This window comes from Dipodomys ordii, unplaced genomic scaffold (genome assembly GCF_000151885.1).
Source record: "Dipodomys ordii isolate 6190 unplaced genomic scaffold, Dord_2.0 Scaffold26, whole genome shotgun sequence".
In the NCBI taxonomy this organism is placed as follows: domain Eukaryota; kingdom Metazoa; phylum Chordata; class Mammalia; order Rodentia; family Heteromyidae; genus Dipodomys; species Dipodomys ordii.
This window is the reverse complement of record NW_012267242.1, coordinates 2,418,505-2,433,881: the sequence shown is the minus strand read 5'-3', so window position 1 is coordinate 2,433,881 and position 15,377 is coordinate 2,418,505. Positions and strand designations below refer to the sequence as shown.

Below are 15,377 nucleotides of genomic sequence, written 5' to 3'. Positions count from 1 at the left end.
GCCTCGAGCATGCAAGGCAAGTGCTCTACCACTGAGCCACCTTCCCAGCCCCTCTTTTTTTTGTTAAATGAGATCTAGCTGTGTTGCCCAGGTTGATCTCCAATTCCTCCTGAACTCAAGCAATCCTCCTGTCCCAGCCTCTTGGGTAGCTGGGACTGGGACTGGAGGTGCACACCACTGTGACCAGCTTATGTTTAAAGACTCTCTCTCTGTCTCTGTCTCTCTCTCTTTCACACACACACACACACACACACACACACACACACACACACACACATATATATATATACACACACATATATATAAATACACACATATATATATGTCATATACACACACACACACACATATATGGTTCATTGGCAATTGAGTAATTAAACACATGGCCAACTATTCTGTAACACGCCTACACAGGGCCCAGGAGTACTTAGGAACACTTGATAGCATTCCAGTTGTATACTCGGGCCATCTTAAAGAATAGAAGTAACAAAGACACAAAAATGTGGGTAATAGGATACTAAATAGACTGAACCACAAGGAGATGCTGGTTTTAAGTATGAGAGCTGAAACAAAACAGAGTAGGCTTCAGCTGCGAATGTGGGTATCTTGAGGCTCCAGGTTTTTGGTGCTTTATACATTTCTTCTAATGCTTATGAAAGTGTCATGAATGTGAGCTATAGGTAGCAAATAATTTCAGTGAATAGGCAAACTTGCTAACATGATAACCACTAATAATTAAGGTGTACATGCTTAATATTTTCAAATTATTTTTCTTCTTCTTTTTTCTTCTTCTTCCCTCCCTCCCTCCTTTCTCTGTCTCAATCCCTTCCTTCCTCCTTTTTCCTTTTCTCTTCCTTCACATCCTTCCTTCCTTCCTTCCTTCCTTCCCTCCTTCCTCCTTTCCTTCCTTCCTTCCTTCCTTTCTTCCTTCCTTCCTTCCTCCTCTCTTCTCCCTCCCTCTGTCCTTTTTTCCTTCCTCCCTTTCTTTTCTTTCCCCATACTTGCTATGCAGATCCTCTATCAATTGAACTATGGCCTAGTCTTTCAGATCACTCTTCAAAAACTTGAGGTAGGCAGCTAACTTCTCTCCATCTAAGAGACTGTAAAACTAGCAGAATTAGCTCTGGAGATTGACCCTTCCCATAGCAGTCATACAGAGGGCCAGCTGAACAGGCTGGCAACCTGTGCAGCCACACCGGGGCTCCATGCTCAGAAGGGCCTCACTTGGCTTAGTGCTCTGTTGTCACCCTTTTGAAAGTCCCAACTGTGTTTTGTTTTGCTTCACTTTGGTTTTAGTTTCTTGAGCTTAGACTGGATGAAACTGGCTATGTATGTAGCCTAGGATGGGCTGGAACTTGCTATGTGGCTCAGGCTTGCCTCAAACCCACAATCCCTTTACCAGGTTCCAAAAGGAGTTCTAGGCTAGCCAGTGAGACCCTATGGAGAGCAGGCTAGCCTCACAGTTCTCCTGCCTCTGCCTTCTAAGTGCTAAAATAACAGGAGCCTCAGTGAACTTCTTTTCCCTAGTCCTGGGGCTTGAACTTGGGGCTTGAGCACTGTACTCAAGCCTCTTTCTGCTCAAGGCTGGCATTCTACCAGTTGAGCCACAGCACCACATCCCACTTTTTCTGAGTAATTTATTGCAGATAAGTGTCTCACAAACTTTCCTGCCTGGGCTGGCTACAACCTGTGATCCTCAGATCTCAGCCTCCTGAGTAGTTAGGATTATAGGAGTGAGCCCATCTGGATGATGGTGATGATTTTGAACTTGAGGCTCTATATTAGCCAGGCAAGTACTCTACCACTTGGTCATACCCCAGTTCTTTTTGCTCTAGTTTTTGTTTTTTGCTGGTATTGAGGCTTGAGCTCAGGGTCTATGCACTGTCTCTTAGCTTTTGTACTCAAGGCTAAGTGTTCCACACCTGAGTTTTTGCTGGTTAATTGCTTATAAGAGTCTCACCAACTTTTCTTCCTCGCTGGCTTTTAAACACGATCCTAGGATCTCAACCTCTTGAGTAGCTAGGAGTACAGTCATAAGTCACCAGAACATGACTCTTAAGTTTTAAAAAACACACACTTAAGATTTATGTCCTATCATAGTTAATTTAATGATTTTCACTGTGGCTCAAGTGGTAGAGCTAGCCTTGAGCACAAACAGGCTCAGGGATGGCGCCCAGGCCCGAGTTCAAGCCCTACAACCAAAACCAAAACAACACAAAACAAAACCTGGGTGAAGTGTGATGATGGGGCAATTGTGGCGCAGGTTTACTTTGTGGAAAGAGAAAGAAGATCTGGTAAGTGCAGTAGCATTTAAGGAGGCAACTGATATGAGTTTAAATTTTTTTTCTCTTCAAGGTAGCAAGAATCACTTGGTCATTCATAGTTAGCATAATGGCATCTGAGAACAAAATCAGCCAGGGGATTAAAAACCTTAAAATAAGCAGAAAACAACTGCTGGAAGAGCTAAATGAAAGGCGTGAGTCTAACTGTCAGGTGGAAAGAAGCAATAAAGTCAGCCTGCTGCGCGTTCAAAAGAGGCATTTCTGCGATGCCTACCAGTGTCAAACCCAAACCCAAAAGGAAGAATTCGTTCCTGAGAGTGGGAGGAGCTCCTGGATCAACAAGACGCTACCTTTTCACAAGGAGAGAAGGCACTTTCCACCAAAAAGTAAGATGTTAGGTGTGAATTCCTGTCCAATCTGTAGGAGAGAATTACAAGAAAATGTGGGGAGACTTTTTGGAGATGAAGATTACTGGACAGGATAAAGGCCATCTGGCTGAAGGAAAAAGTGTCAAGTATATACCCTATATTTATTGAAACAGAGCAGATTCTCTTTTTCTTGTGCCTACAGGATCCCAGGCCTCAGCTACAAGCTGATTCATTCAACAGGAGTCTGACCGGTTGCTGGATTTCTGTATTCTCAGCCAACTAGAGTGATTTCACACTTTGAGAAAAGTTGTTACACATAATTATCATATATTACAAAACTTTAGTGACCTATATCACAAAATGCCCTAAGAAGTAATAGCCAAAATATATTTGGGTAGAGGGGAATGATATGGGGTGGTGATATTATTTTGCAAGATGAGGAGAGGAACAGATAAAGACCAGCTATTTTAAATATTAAGAAACAAATAAAAACTTGTTTCTTGGCTAAGAAAGTTTTCACTTGTTTCTTAGCCAGGGCAGACAACTGATAACATTTTTGCATTTATTCAATAAATGCAAGCGATTATATTCAATATAATCAATACATGATTTAGTTTAGAAGCAAAAGAAAAGCCTACATTGGAGATTTGACTTCTTTCTTGTGGTGTGACTTTGCATTTGCCCAGTGCCCTTAGTAAATGGTGTAGGGAAGTGATACAGTCTGACATGGAAAACCAACATGCTCCATTGTATTTTAAGTTCAATATGTAATAATCACATTTGTGTTGTTTGAAAAGAAATACAACTTAGCTTATGTGTGTGTGTGTGTGTGTGTGTGTGTGTGTGAGAGAGAGAGAGAGAGAGAGAGAGAGAGAGAGGGAGAGGGAGAGGGAGAGAGAGAGAGTATGTGCCAGTATTGGGGCTTCAACACAGGGCCACTGTTCTTGAGCTTTTTTGCTCAACGCTAGTGTTCTACCTGAACCACAACTTCTACTTCAGCTTTGTGTTGGTTAATCAGAGATGAGTCTCATAGACTTTCCTGCACATCCTGATCCTCAGATCTCAGCCTCCTGAGAAGCTAGGACTACAGGCATAAGCCACAGATACGTAGCTTTTGTGTGTGGGGGGGAGGGGGTTGGGGCTTGACCTCAGGGCCTGGGTACTGTCCCTGAACTCTTTTGCTCAAGCCTAACCATCTATCACTTTGAGCCACAGAGCCACTTCCAGTTTTCTGGTGGTTTATTGGAGATAAGAGAGTCTCACAGACTTTCCTGCCTGGACTGGCTTTGAACCAGGAGCCTCAGATCTTAGCCTCCTCAGTAGCTAGGATTACAGTCTGAGCCATCAGTGCCTGGATTTTTGTTGTTGTTGTTGAGTGCCTACTTTATTCTGAATAGATGGTAAGGCAAAAAATAATACCTTTGTTACTTATCTGATTATTGATAAAGGTAAAAATATTAGCTTAATTGTTTTAAAAAATCTGTACTAGAAAAATTTACTAAACAGCAGTCAAGTGGGCAACTTACCCACAAAGAGAACTTACCCCATCTCAAACTCAAACCTGAAGCCCATTCCTATGGACTGAGAGAGAATAGATGAGTGTGCGCTCTAGGATCGCAGCTGAGCTATAGAGATACTATGTATTTGTAAAACAAGAAGACAGTTTATTGCCTTTAAAATTTCATAAACTTAGTTGGTAAGCTTTGACAAATATGTATGATTTCATATGATAAACATCATCCACTATAAAATAAAGTCATCTTTATAGAAGACGGCCCTCTTTTGTTTTTTTAACATTGAATAACATTTACTCTCCTCTAGGTGAGTCTTATGTAGACAGCTTACAGGACTTAACCTGTTGGAGGACTTAAAATATCTTCTCTGTTCTGATGACACCCACATGGCTAATTTTAGCCCTGATCTCTCTTCTGACTTCCAGCCATGCATAACAGATTACATGTACCAGACTGCTATTTTTCATGGAGGACTACTCCAATTCACCAGTGCTAGCACATAATCCCTCCCCTCCACTGGCATACACACACACACACACACACACACACACACACACACACACAAACCACCACCACCATCACTACCACCAACTCAGAAATGGCCAAAGACCTGGGAGACCCCTCAGACCCTCCTCCCTCACATCCACATCCAATCTGTCGGCAAGTCCCATCAACCTATCCTCCAACATCAGCCCTGTCTACAGTCACTGCCACCACCCTGGTCCAGCCCATAATAATGGTTCTCCCCAAGGTCAGCAGGGCCTCCTGACTGCCCAGCTTCCACTCTTGCAGGCTCTCTTGTATACCTCTTCATACAACTGCCCAAGTGTCCTTTAACAGATGCACATTAGGGCACTTACTCAGAACCACACTCTACACACTGTGCTTCAGGGCCTTCCAAATAAAGCCCCAGCGTATCACAACCCCCTTATCTCCTCTGCTCACCATGACCTCACTCCAGACAGCCACTATGGCTTTGCGTTCTTCCTCCTCTAAACACGCCAAGCTGGTTCCCACATCCAAAAGTAGGCACACACTGTCCACTAGGTCTCCACTCTGTCTCTGCCTCTCCCCTCCCCACCTTTGCTCAAAGCCAATTTATCAGAAACCATCCTAACCATATCACATTATAACATGCTGTGCTCTACTCCACTTTTTTTTTTCATTCCCTTACAAAGGTTAAGTTCCCTGAAAGCAAGGATTGTATTGATTGCTTAATCCTCAGACCCTAAAAGCACTGGCACATTAGGTACTCAGAAAATGTTGGTTGAATGGATAAATATCAGGCCATAGGATAGTTTTTATAGAAGTACTGATGGATCTCTTTTGAGTAGTCATGACATTGGGCAATGGCTCACAAACTTAGAACTTCCCACAATCTTAGATAGTTGCTATGGAATAATCTTTAGAAGTAGAGAGGTATTTTTTTCTGAATATATAAACTAAAAATTAGACACAGTCTTTTCTTTCTTTGGATACTGGTGTGAGACAGAAAGCTTTAGTATTCGTGTGTGTGTGTGTGTGTGTGTGTGTGTGTGTGTGTGTGTGTGTGTGCTGGTACTAGGGTTTGAACTAAGGACCTGGGCATTGTCCCTAAGCTTTTTCACTCAAGGCTAGCACTCTAGCACTTTGAGCCACAGCACCACTTCCAGTTTTTGGTGGCTGATTGGAAATAGGTATCTTACAGACCTTCCTGCCCGGGCTGCCTTTGAACAACGAGCATCAGATATCAGCCTCCTGAGTAGTATTACAGGTGTGAGACACCAGCATCCAAGTCAGAAATCTTTATTCAGTAATGCAACATTACTTATGAGTGCATACTTTATGTCAGGCATTATTCTGTATGCTTAGTATAACAATGAACAAAATTCCTGCCTCAAGATGTATAGATTTTATTGGGTAGAGCCAGATAAACAAAGAAAAAAATAGATACCCAAATCAGATAGTGATAACTCGTTACATGTTATGGAGAAACATAAGTAATGGGGTTATTGGGGGGTGCTTTGCATAGAATGAAATTAGTACTGATGGTCTAGCCTTATGATGGTCTAACCCGGTGGGTTAGATGATCTATTACTATAACAAATACCTGAGATAATCAATATAGAGATCATCCATTACAATAATGAACACCTGAGATAATCAACGTATATAAAGAGAAAAGGTTTACTTGACTCACAGTTTTAGAGGTTCAGATTCCATGATCAGGCAGTTCAATTGCAAGATGACAGTAATGGGAGAATGCATGGCAGAGCAAAACTGTTGAAATTATGCCTAAGGAGCAACAGACATTGATAAGGGGACAGGGGCCCCACAGTCCCGTTGGAGTGTAGGCCTCCCTGACCTAAAGGCCTCCTACTAAGCTCCACCTCTTATAGGTTCTACTACCTCCAGTAGTGCCACCATGTGGATCAAACTTTAATGCACGGCCTATGGAACCATTCCAGCTACACACTCCATTAAGTCTTGGAGTGGAGAGGAGAGTTAGGATTTTGCTATAAGCACTTGAGGATCTGAGGTTCCTCCTGTTAATAATGACGTGAAAACTAGGGAAGGAATTTTTTTTAGCTAGAGAGCTGGAAGATCTCTTGTTAGTCTTCTACTTGAAGATACAGAGGCCGAAAGGAGAACAGTGTGATTAAATGTAAAGCCTTAAAAACAGAAGACGGGTTCAAGTCTGTCTCTGCCATTAAGTTATCTTATGTAGTCATCTAGTATTTTTTTTGTCAGTCCTTGGGGCTTGAATTCAGGGCCTGGGTGTTGTCCCTGAGCTTCTTTTGCTCAAGGTTAATGCGCTACCACTTGAGCCACAGTGCCACTTTTGTATGTGGCACTGAGGAATCGCAAGCACTCTATCACTAAGTCACATTGCTAGCCCATCTAGTTTTTCTAAGCTTTAGTTTTTCTCTCTCTAAACCACTATTCAGGGACTGCAGGTACAGTACAACTCAGTGGCACAGTACTTGCTGAGCACCTGTGAGAACCCAGGTTCGATCCCCAGGACTATAAAACAAAGAAACAAACAAAAATATATCCACCCTCTCTGCCCTTCAGGTTATTTTGAAAACTATGAAATATGTTATCTAAATACTTTCTCTTTTTCAGATAATGCCATATTTGGAGAAAGAGCATCTTCAGAGATATATGAATAAAGTCCCTTTGGGTCTTCAAGGTCTGTCTGAATTATTTAGAAATACTAATTATAAAAGAAGCTAGCACTCAAGAGGCTGAGAACTGAGGATTGTGGTTTGAAGTGAAAAGTCACAACTTCCTGGGCAAGAAAGTCCGTGGGACTCTTACCTCCAATTATTAATCACCAAAAAGCCAGAAGTAGAGGTGTGGCTCAAGTGGTAGAGCACTAACCTTGAGTAAAAAAAGCTTAGGCCCTGAGTTCAAGCCCCAGGACCAGGAAAAAAAAACAAGCAAAATGATTAACTAATCACCACAAAAATTTGAGTCACAAAAGCATACTACATATGAACTCACACAAATGTAGTATTTAGAATTAGATGTTTGGTCAAAACATCTGAATTATTAAAGAGCTTTTCAAAGATGAAATAACTTAAAGTGTATAGTGATGTACTGCTTACTAAAATATTTAAATATTAGTTTATATTTATTTCTATAGATTATAGTAGTATGTTGATCCATCCCACTGGTCAGGTAGAAGGTTTTTACTTGCTCAAAGTTAACACTTGCTTGTAATTAAGTATCACTTAATTACTTAAATTACTTTGTCAGGCCTATTGTTTTGAGGACTACTGCACATCTTGGAGAGATTTAATAAGGTGCCGATAGCTAAAGGGTTTTGTTATATTTCATTGCTCATCCCCCAAATGAGCACTGCTAGAACCATCCTATTTGGCTTTGTCTCATTGCTTCTTGGAGAGCAGCATTTCAAATTTCCACTCAGCTTGTGTTCTTTTTATAAATAAGCCTATTCCATATGGCAAGCAGAGCACTGCTGGGCCTGGAACCCAGCTGCGTCTTGGCATTTGTCTTCACATTAATCAAAGATTAATCACCTTTTACATGGTTACTCTGTCTCCATAGAAAGCTCAGATGCATAGAAAGTCAAAGCATTCTGATTCAGAAACAGATCAGGAGAAGTCAATTGGCTTACACCCTTGCCTCAGCTAGGATAGCACTGTGTGGAGAAGACTCCAAGGGTAAGATGGACACTGCACCTATAAATCCCAGCAGCACTCAGGATCCCAAGATCAGATCAAGGCCAGTGTGAACTACATAGTGAGTCTTGCATTAAAAAAAAAGACTATGAGAAATAAAAAATACCCGGCCCAGACCTAAATAAGTTTTCACTTTCCAAATGGCAAATAGGCAAATATCTAGTTTCAGGAACTATGAAGTGTTGGCCTGCCATAGTTTCATGGGCACTAACAGAGAGCCAAACAACTGCACCATACACCATAGCACAAGCCTCATGGTTGGACTGACTTTTATGACCTTTCCCAGTGCTTCAAGACCCTTTGGGCCATGCAGAGCTGAGGGGTAAAGCCACACATACAGGATACACCTTGTAACTGAGGGTCCCTAATCATAAGCAACCCAACCTTTGCCCAAAGGAGACGGTTATTATCAGGAACTTAAGCAAGCCTGCCCTGTGCTCTAGCAAACAAGTCTGGAACAACATAATGAAATGCTGTTTCTTTTTTTTTTCTTCCTTTTTTTTTTTTGCCAGTCGTGGGGCCTGAACTCTGGGCCTGAACGCTGTCCCTCAGCTCTAGCTCAAGGCTAGCACTCTATCACTTGATCCACAGTGCCACTTCTGGCCTTTTCTGCTTATGTGGTGCTGAGGAATCGAACCCAGGGCCTCATGCATGCAAGGCAAGCACTCTACCATTGAGCCACCTTCCCAGCCCCATGAAATGCTGTTTCTAAAAAAAATTATGTCTTTCCTGCCATAGGATCCTCATTTTAGGGATATTGTAGGGTATACAGAGGTGTAGAGGAAGGTAAGGAAGAAATATGTAATAATGGTAGTATAAAGGAAGGAATCCAGGAGGTGGTATTTAAGTGAAATCTTTCATAAGTTGAAGTTAGATGAAAGAAAGGTAAGAGAATAGGGCAAATTCACAGAACCACAAATAGTTCTATAAAGGCATTGGGCATGTGGGATGGATGGGTGGATGGATGGATACCTGACAGGAGGGTCCTGTGCTGCCTGGAGGCTTCTTCCCATTCATCTCAGATCTGACCTCCTCCCTCCCTCTGAGCCTCTACAAAATTTACCTCCTTAGAATCTACACTGACCACAGCTAAAGCAGATTGAACTCTGCCATGAAAATACTTATTAGTGAGCATGAAAAAAAAAACATACCCATTGAAGCCCCAGTTCTTGCCTTGTTACTTCCAAGTGTGGTCCATGGACCAACAGTATCAGCAGCATCTGGGAGTTGTTGGAAACACAGAGCACAGAATTCACCCAAGGCCTAGTAGAGTAGAATCTGTCTTTAACAAGATCATAGTGACCTTATATACATTAAGGTTTGGAAAGCACTACAATTTAGAAACACCTTTCCTGAATGAGTTCCTACATTTCTACTCTATAGTTTTCAACTCTTCCTACCCCTTAGAAATACTTGGTGAGCTTTTAGAAATATCTCCCTCCATGCCCTGATTGCAGAGATTCTGAATTAATTTCTGTGGGTCCTTAGGCACTGGAGTTGATTAAAAGCTTCTCTACAGAGCTTTTGCCAAAACTAACCTCAGACTGTGTGCCTCATAACTTTGTTTCCTATGTAGCCAGGATTATAGGTATGCATCACCATGACTGGCCCTGAGATTTGTTTTATATAATAGCTTTTTGTTGTGGTGGTTTTGGTTTGTTGTGGCGCTTGAACTCTGGGCTCAGGCACTTTCCCTGAGCTCTTCAGCGCAAGGTCAATGCTCTACCACTTGAGCCCCAGCACCACTTCTATTTTTCTGGTGGTTAATTGTAGATAAGAGTCTCACTTTCCTTCCTGGGCTGGCTTTGAACCTCAATCTTTCAGCCTCCTGAATAGTTAGGATTACAGGCGTGAGCCACCGGCGCCCGACTTATGTAATACTTTTGGAGCTACTTGATCATTTATCTGATTCCAAGGGGTATATTTTGTCCCGAGTCTCCAATAAAAAACCTTTTTAAATGAAAAGACTATAAAGTAGATAATGAATTGTGGCTACTGATGAATTGTAAGACATCATCACCCTCAGGGCTAATGGCTGATGACCATCTCTAGGGTTGAAGCTAAGCAATTCATACAAATTCAATGTGCTTCTCCCACTTCCTGACATTTAAAATCAAGAAACTAAGTGACAAAAAATCCACAAAATGGAAAGAAGTCACAAAAGAAATATGAAAAGCAGGAATGAAAGAGGGTGTGTTAGATTTGGACATGGTTAAATTTGAACTATGTAACGAGGGTAAGGAGAGGGAAAATGAGAGAGAATGTTAGAAGGGATGACACTGATCAAGATACATTGTACTAATAAATTCCGAGTTATGGAATTGGAAACTCTTTGTACAACTACTAATAATGTTAAAAATAAAAAATAAACAATAATTTCAGCTACAACGCTAGTCCCTGAGAGTCACTGCCTTGGGAAATGGGGGCTGCTGTATCTGCACACACCAGCCCAAAACCCAGCTGTTTTCTTTACATTTCTGGCTTCTAACTGAAAATCTGTCATCATTATAAGAAAATCTAGGGAATAAGATTGACAGTTTCACTTTCCATTTTTAGAAAAATGGAACCCTCTGCAGGAGGGTTGAAAATACACATTCCTGACACTGAACTAGATCCATGAAAATTCCATCAGCCTAACCACTGGGGCTAGACCATGCAGGCAACATTGTAGCCTTCCCAAGCTAAACTCTCTAGACTGCCCAAAGTCAATAGTATGGAGTCATGGCATTAAGTACATTCACATTGTTGGGCAACCATTATCATCATCTATCTGTAGATAGATTTTTTTCCCCAGTACTGGGGCTTGAACTCAGGTCCTCTTTTTCTTGCTTGGCATTTTCAAGCAAAGCTAGTGTTCTTACAACTTGAGACACAGCTCCACTTCTAGCTTTTTGATGGTTAACCAGATATAAAAATCTGATGGAGTTTTCTATCTTGATCCTCAAATCTATGCTTCTTCAGTAGCTAGGATTAAGGCATGAGCCACCAGCACCTAGTTGTAGAACTCTATTTTCACATAAGATGTTTTAAATGTAAAAACATAAAATATTGCTACATACAAAGAAAGTCACACTCATTTTTAATAGTGTCATTTATATTTTACATTTTTGACAGAATTTAGAACATAAAATCAGTTTGTTAAGCAAATTTTAGGCTTCATTATTTAATAATGACTGTACAAAACATTGGCCTCAGGAGTAAAAATCTAAGGTCAATGTTTTTAAAGAGAAGTAAGTCAGTACTAAAGGCTCAATTTTATACTCAGGAAAGAGATTTCTGGTAGAAACAGACACTTTCTTTACTGATTAAATCCTATGAAAGCAAGCAAGAGTGAAGGATCTGAGTGTGGCCTGCTCCCCTTTATCACGGGAGGGCCAACTTTTACCTGGCAAAGCCCCATTCCAGAACTGACTGTCTGATTCAGATAGTGCACAGTGGCTCCATTTAGTGGGCTGGGTAAGAAAAAGCAAGAAATGCTTTTCCAGTCTCTTGCCAGGATTTAGCTAAGTGAAAAGTAGCTGAAGTTAGAGTCAGAACCTAAGGTTTCAGTTGTCCTGTTTCTAAGATAATTTATCTGAAACTATAACTGGTATCCCTTTAGGCTTCTTCAGTACAGATTCATAATCTACGTTTGTTTTTTTGTAAATGCTGCCCCCTATTGCTGTCCTGCAATGGGTGGTTTTGATGCTATTTCTGGAGCAGATGTCGAAGTTTGGGGAACAGTTTGAATGCATTCTGTGTTGTCACTTCTATAACTTCTTCCACTGAGATCCCTTTCACTTGGGCAATATACTCCGCAGAAACAGAAATGTTGGAGGGCTCATTCCTTGTCTGAAACAGAGCAAAGTTTAGACTGCAATCACAATACCATACTCAAGAGAGCAAATCCTTACAGACTAGCTACACAGAAAAAAATGGGTTGATAAGAACAACTGATGAACCCCTTTTTATTTTTTTTACACACACACATATATTTTTTATTTTGTTTTATTTTGTGTTGGTCCTGGGGCTTGAAGTTGGAGTCTGGGCAGTTATGTCTGAGTTTTTTTTATGTTTTGTTTTTTGCTCAAGGCTAGCACTTTGGAGTCTCACAGACTTTCCTGCCCAGGCTGACTTCAAATCGTGATAGGATTAAAGACATGAGCTACTAGTGCCTGGCTTTTACTTTTTTATATTTATTAAATTAAAATTAAAGTTTTAAATTGGGGCAGGTAGTGAGAGAGACAAGTATGGCTGTTATGTTGATTATAGATTCTAAGACTTATATTTAGTAGCTTTTTTTGTTGATAAAGATTTGTTCTAAGTTTCTCATGGAATATTTCATTTAATCCTCAAAATAACTCTAAGATAAGTACCATTAGCATTAATATCTCCTTTTAACAGGCAAGAAGGAGTCCTAATCAGCTAGAAAGCAGTCCATCTGAGTTAGACCCAACCAATCAGACTTCAGTTTATGCTCCTACCTACTATACTATGGTGGAAACCTTTCGGTGACAGTTTATATCCATGCTTATGATTATTCTGTGATTTCTAACTTTGTATCTGTAGCTTTTTCTTTTGTTTTGAGAAAGGCTCATGCTATGTAGCATAGCAAGGCCCTCAAGTGCTGGAATTGTAACCATGAGTTATCACACTCAGAACAAGTTTCATGATAAAAGTTTACTGAATACCTTGCTACAAACTTTTCTTTTTTATCAAAATGACTAAATACAAACATAAAATTCACTTGTTCCTGGTGCCAGGGAGTCATGCCTAAAACCCTAGCTACTCAGGAAGTTGAGAGCTAGGATCATGGTTTGAAGCCAGCATAGGCAGGAAAGTCCATGACACTCCTTTCTCCAATTAGCTACTAAAAAGCCAGAAGTAGAGCTGTGGATAAGTGTCCAGGCCCTGAGTTCAAGCCTAAGAACTGGCACCCCAAAAAAACTGAGCTGCAATTGCATTTAAGGTTTATTCCTGGGAAGGGCATCGGTGACTCATGCTTGTAATCCTAGCTATTCAGGAGACTGAGATCTGAGGATCGCAGTTTGAAACGCCAGCCTGGGCAGGAAAGTCTGTGAGACTCTTCAATTGATTACCAAAAAGCTGGGAGTGGAACTGTGGCTCAAGTGGTAAAGCCCTTGCCCTGAGCACAAAAGCTCAGGGACAAGGCCCAGGCCCTGAGTTCAAGCCCCAGGATGGGCTCACACACAGTAAAAATATTATTCCTGTTTAGTAAAAAAAAAAAAATTGTTAGGTCCTTTTCTTTCCATTTTATATTAAACAGGAAGGCAATTCTATACTACCTGTCATACACTCAAATAGAAATAACTGGCATTATATATATGCTCCCATTCATGTATCTTTTTCATTCTTATAAAATGTGTAATTAGTTGGACTTAATCAAATATCCATTTCAATCACAAATAATTATCATTTATTACTAATCATATCTAATCTCTACTGCTTCTAAAAACAATCTGAATTTCAAGTGACAGTTCTCTGGAAGACAGGGAGGAAAAGATCTGGTGGGCAGTCCCAGGTCTTGTTAAATTGCACATTAAGTGTAATAGGCACTATCTAAAGCAAATAAAGCAGAGACTATGGCTCCAGTTTAGAAAATTATAATCTAAGACAGTGATATGAAAAAGTAACAAACTTAAAAATTGACTTTTTGTGGTCTATAATAACAAAATGTTATACTACATTAAAGATCACAAATGTATGTTTTAACCATACTTGTACTGAAAGAAATACGACCTCACGACAATATGCTAATTGAAAGAAGGAAAATTAAGACTGATTGATCACCTACTATAGACCAGCTACTGCTAGACACTTTTACATAGATTACTTCATGTGATACCATAGTCTTTATGGTGTGACATTATTTTATAAATGAATAAATTTCAGAGAGATTAAGTCATATGTATAAAGTCAGATGGTGGGTAACAGGACTGAAGTCTTTCTGATTTCAGACACTGTTTTTACTACACTTACAATTTTTATTATATAAATTAGGCTATGCCTCCTATCAATCCTATTCTCTGGAGTGCAACAATTATTTAGAAAAGAACTCAAACCAAGCAGTAAGATTCCATTGTATTCATATATAATGAAAAATACAAACTAAAAACAGCTCACATGAAAGCTACAATCTAAATAATGTAGAAATTAGAAAAACACTTACCTGTTTTTCTGGTCCTAGTGCAGGAGAATCTGTTTCTAAGCAGATAGAAGTTAAAGGCAACTGTTTCACAAGCTTCTGCTTCTTAGAGAAAATAAAGTTTAAAGCATGAGAAATGCCTCTTATTCTGCAAGAATCTAAAAACCATGTTTTATTATTCAACTGATAAATGCTACCACATGCTTACTACGATCACAATATTTCACTATTAATAGTTATGCTAAAATATAAACACTCATTGCAAAATATGGCCCAAAGCTCTCAGGGAACCAAAGTGTAGTAATCAAAACAAAAAGTAGGCATTTATCATGTTAAATGGTTACTCCTCTGTACAACTACTTAAAGACAATAAACATATGATAAAGAAATAAGGCATATCCAGGCAAGACATTCAAACTTCTGATATCATATATGCCTACTGCATGATCCAAGGACAAGACTAGTTGTTTTCAGTGTTTTTTTTTTTTTTTTTTTTGCGGGTCTTGGGCCTTGAACTCAGAACCTGGGTACTGTCCTTGAACGTCTTTTGCTAAAAGCTAGTGCTTTACCACTTAAATCATAGCACTACTACTGGCTTTTTCTGAGTAGTTTATTGGAAATAAGAGTCTCATGAACTTTCTTGTGAGGGCTGGCTTAGACTGTGATCCTCAGATCTCAGCCATGTGCGCCCAGCTTTGGTGTTTCTTTCTTATCATTTCTCTCTCTCTCTCTCTCTCTGTCTCTCTGTCTCTCTCTCTCTCTCCCCTCTCTCTTCTCTCCTCTCTCTTTTTCTTCTTCCAGTCATGGTGTTTAAACTCATAACCTAGGCTCTATCATTGGAGCCTCAGCACTACTTTTGATTTTCTGTGGTTGATTGGAGA

At 40.2% G+C, this 15,377-nt stretch overlaps 2 protein-coding genes across 4 annotated transcripts in view; one reads left to right on the top strand and one right to left on the bottom strand.

Moving 5' to 3' along the window:
• Nucleotides 1–2,391: 2,391 nt before the first annotated feature.
• On the top strand, nucleotides 2,392–7,316 carry Spata45 (spermatogenesis associated 45). Its single transcript, XM_013014983.1, has 2 exons — nucleotides 2,392–2,668; nucleotides 7,270–7,316. The coding sequence occupies exons 1-2, from the start codon at nucleotides 2,392–2,394 to the stop codon at nucleotides 7,314–7,316; spliced, it is 324 nt and encodes a 107-aa protein (XP_012870437.1).
• A 4,097-nt stretch (nucleotides 7,317–11,413) lies between these two features.
• Nucleotides 11,414–15,377, bottom strand: part of Tatdn3 (TatD DNase domain containing 3) — a 14,059-nt gene continuing 10,095 nt past the window's right edge. For 2 of the 3 annotated variants that reach the window (XM_013015048.1, XM_013015047.1), the window contains 2 exons: nucleotides 14,521–14,601; nucleotides 11,414–12,182 (listed from right to left, as the gene is read on the bottom strand). In XM_013015048.1, the coding sequence (XP_012870502.1) occupies nucleotides 12,039–12,182; nucleotides 14,521–14,601 (225 nt within the window). In that variant the 3' untranslated portion in view covers nucleotides 11,414–12,038. The remainder of the gene's footprint in view (nucleotides 12,183–14,520; nucleotides 14,602–15,377) is intronic. The other variant, XM_013015049.1, reaches the window with a different exon arrangement.

Excerpts from the sequence above, each read along its gene's own strand:
- Spata45 (XM_013014983.1), top strand. The coding sequence starts at position 2,392 with ATGGCATCTGAGAACAAAATCAGCCAGGGGATTAAAAACCTTAAAATA. Across the intron at positions 2,669-7,269 it reads AAGGCACTTTCCACCAAAAA|ATAATGCCATATTTGGAGAA; the intron begins GTAAGATGTTAG and ends TCTCTTTTTCAG.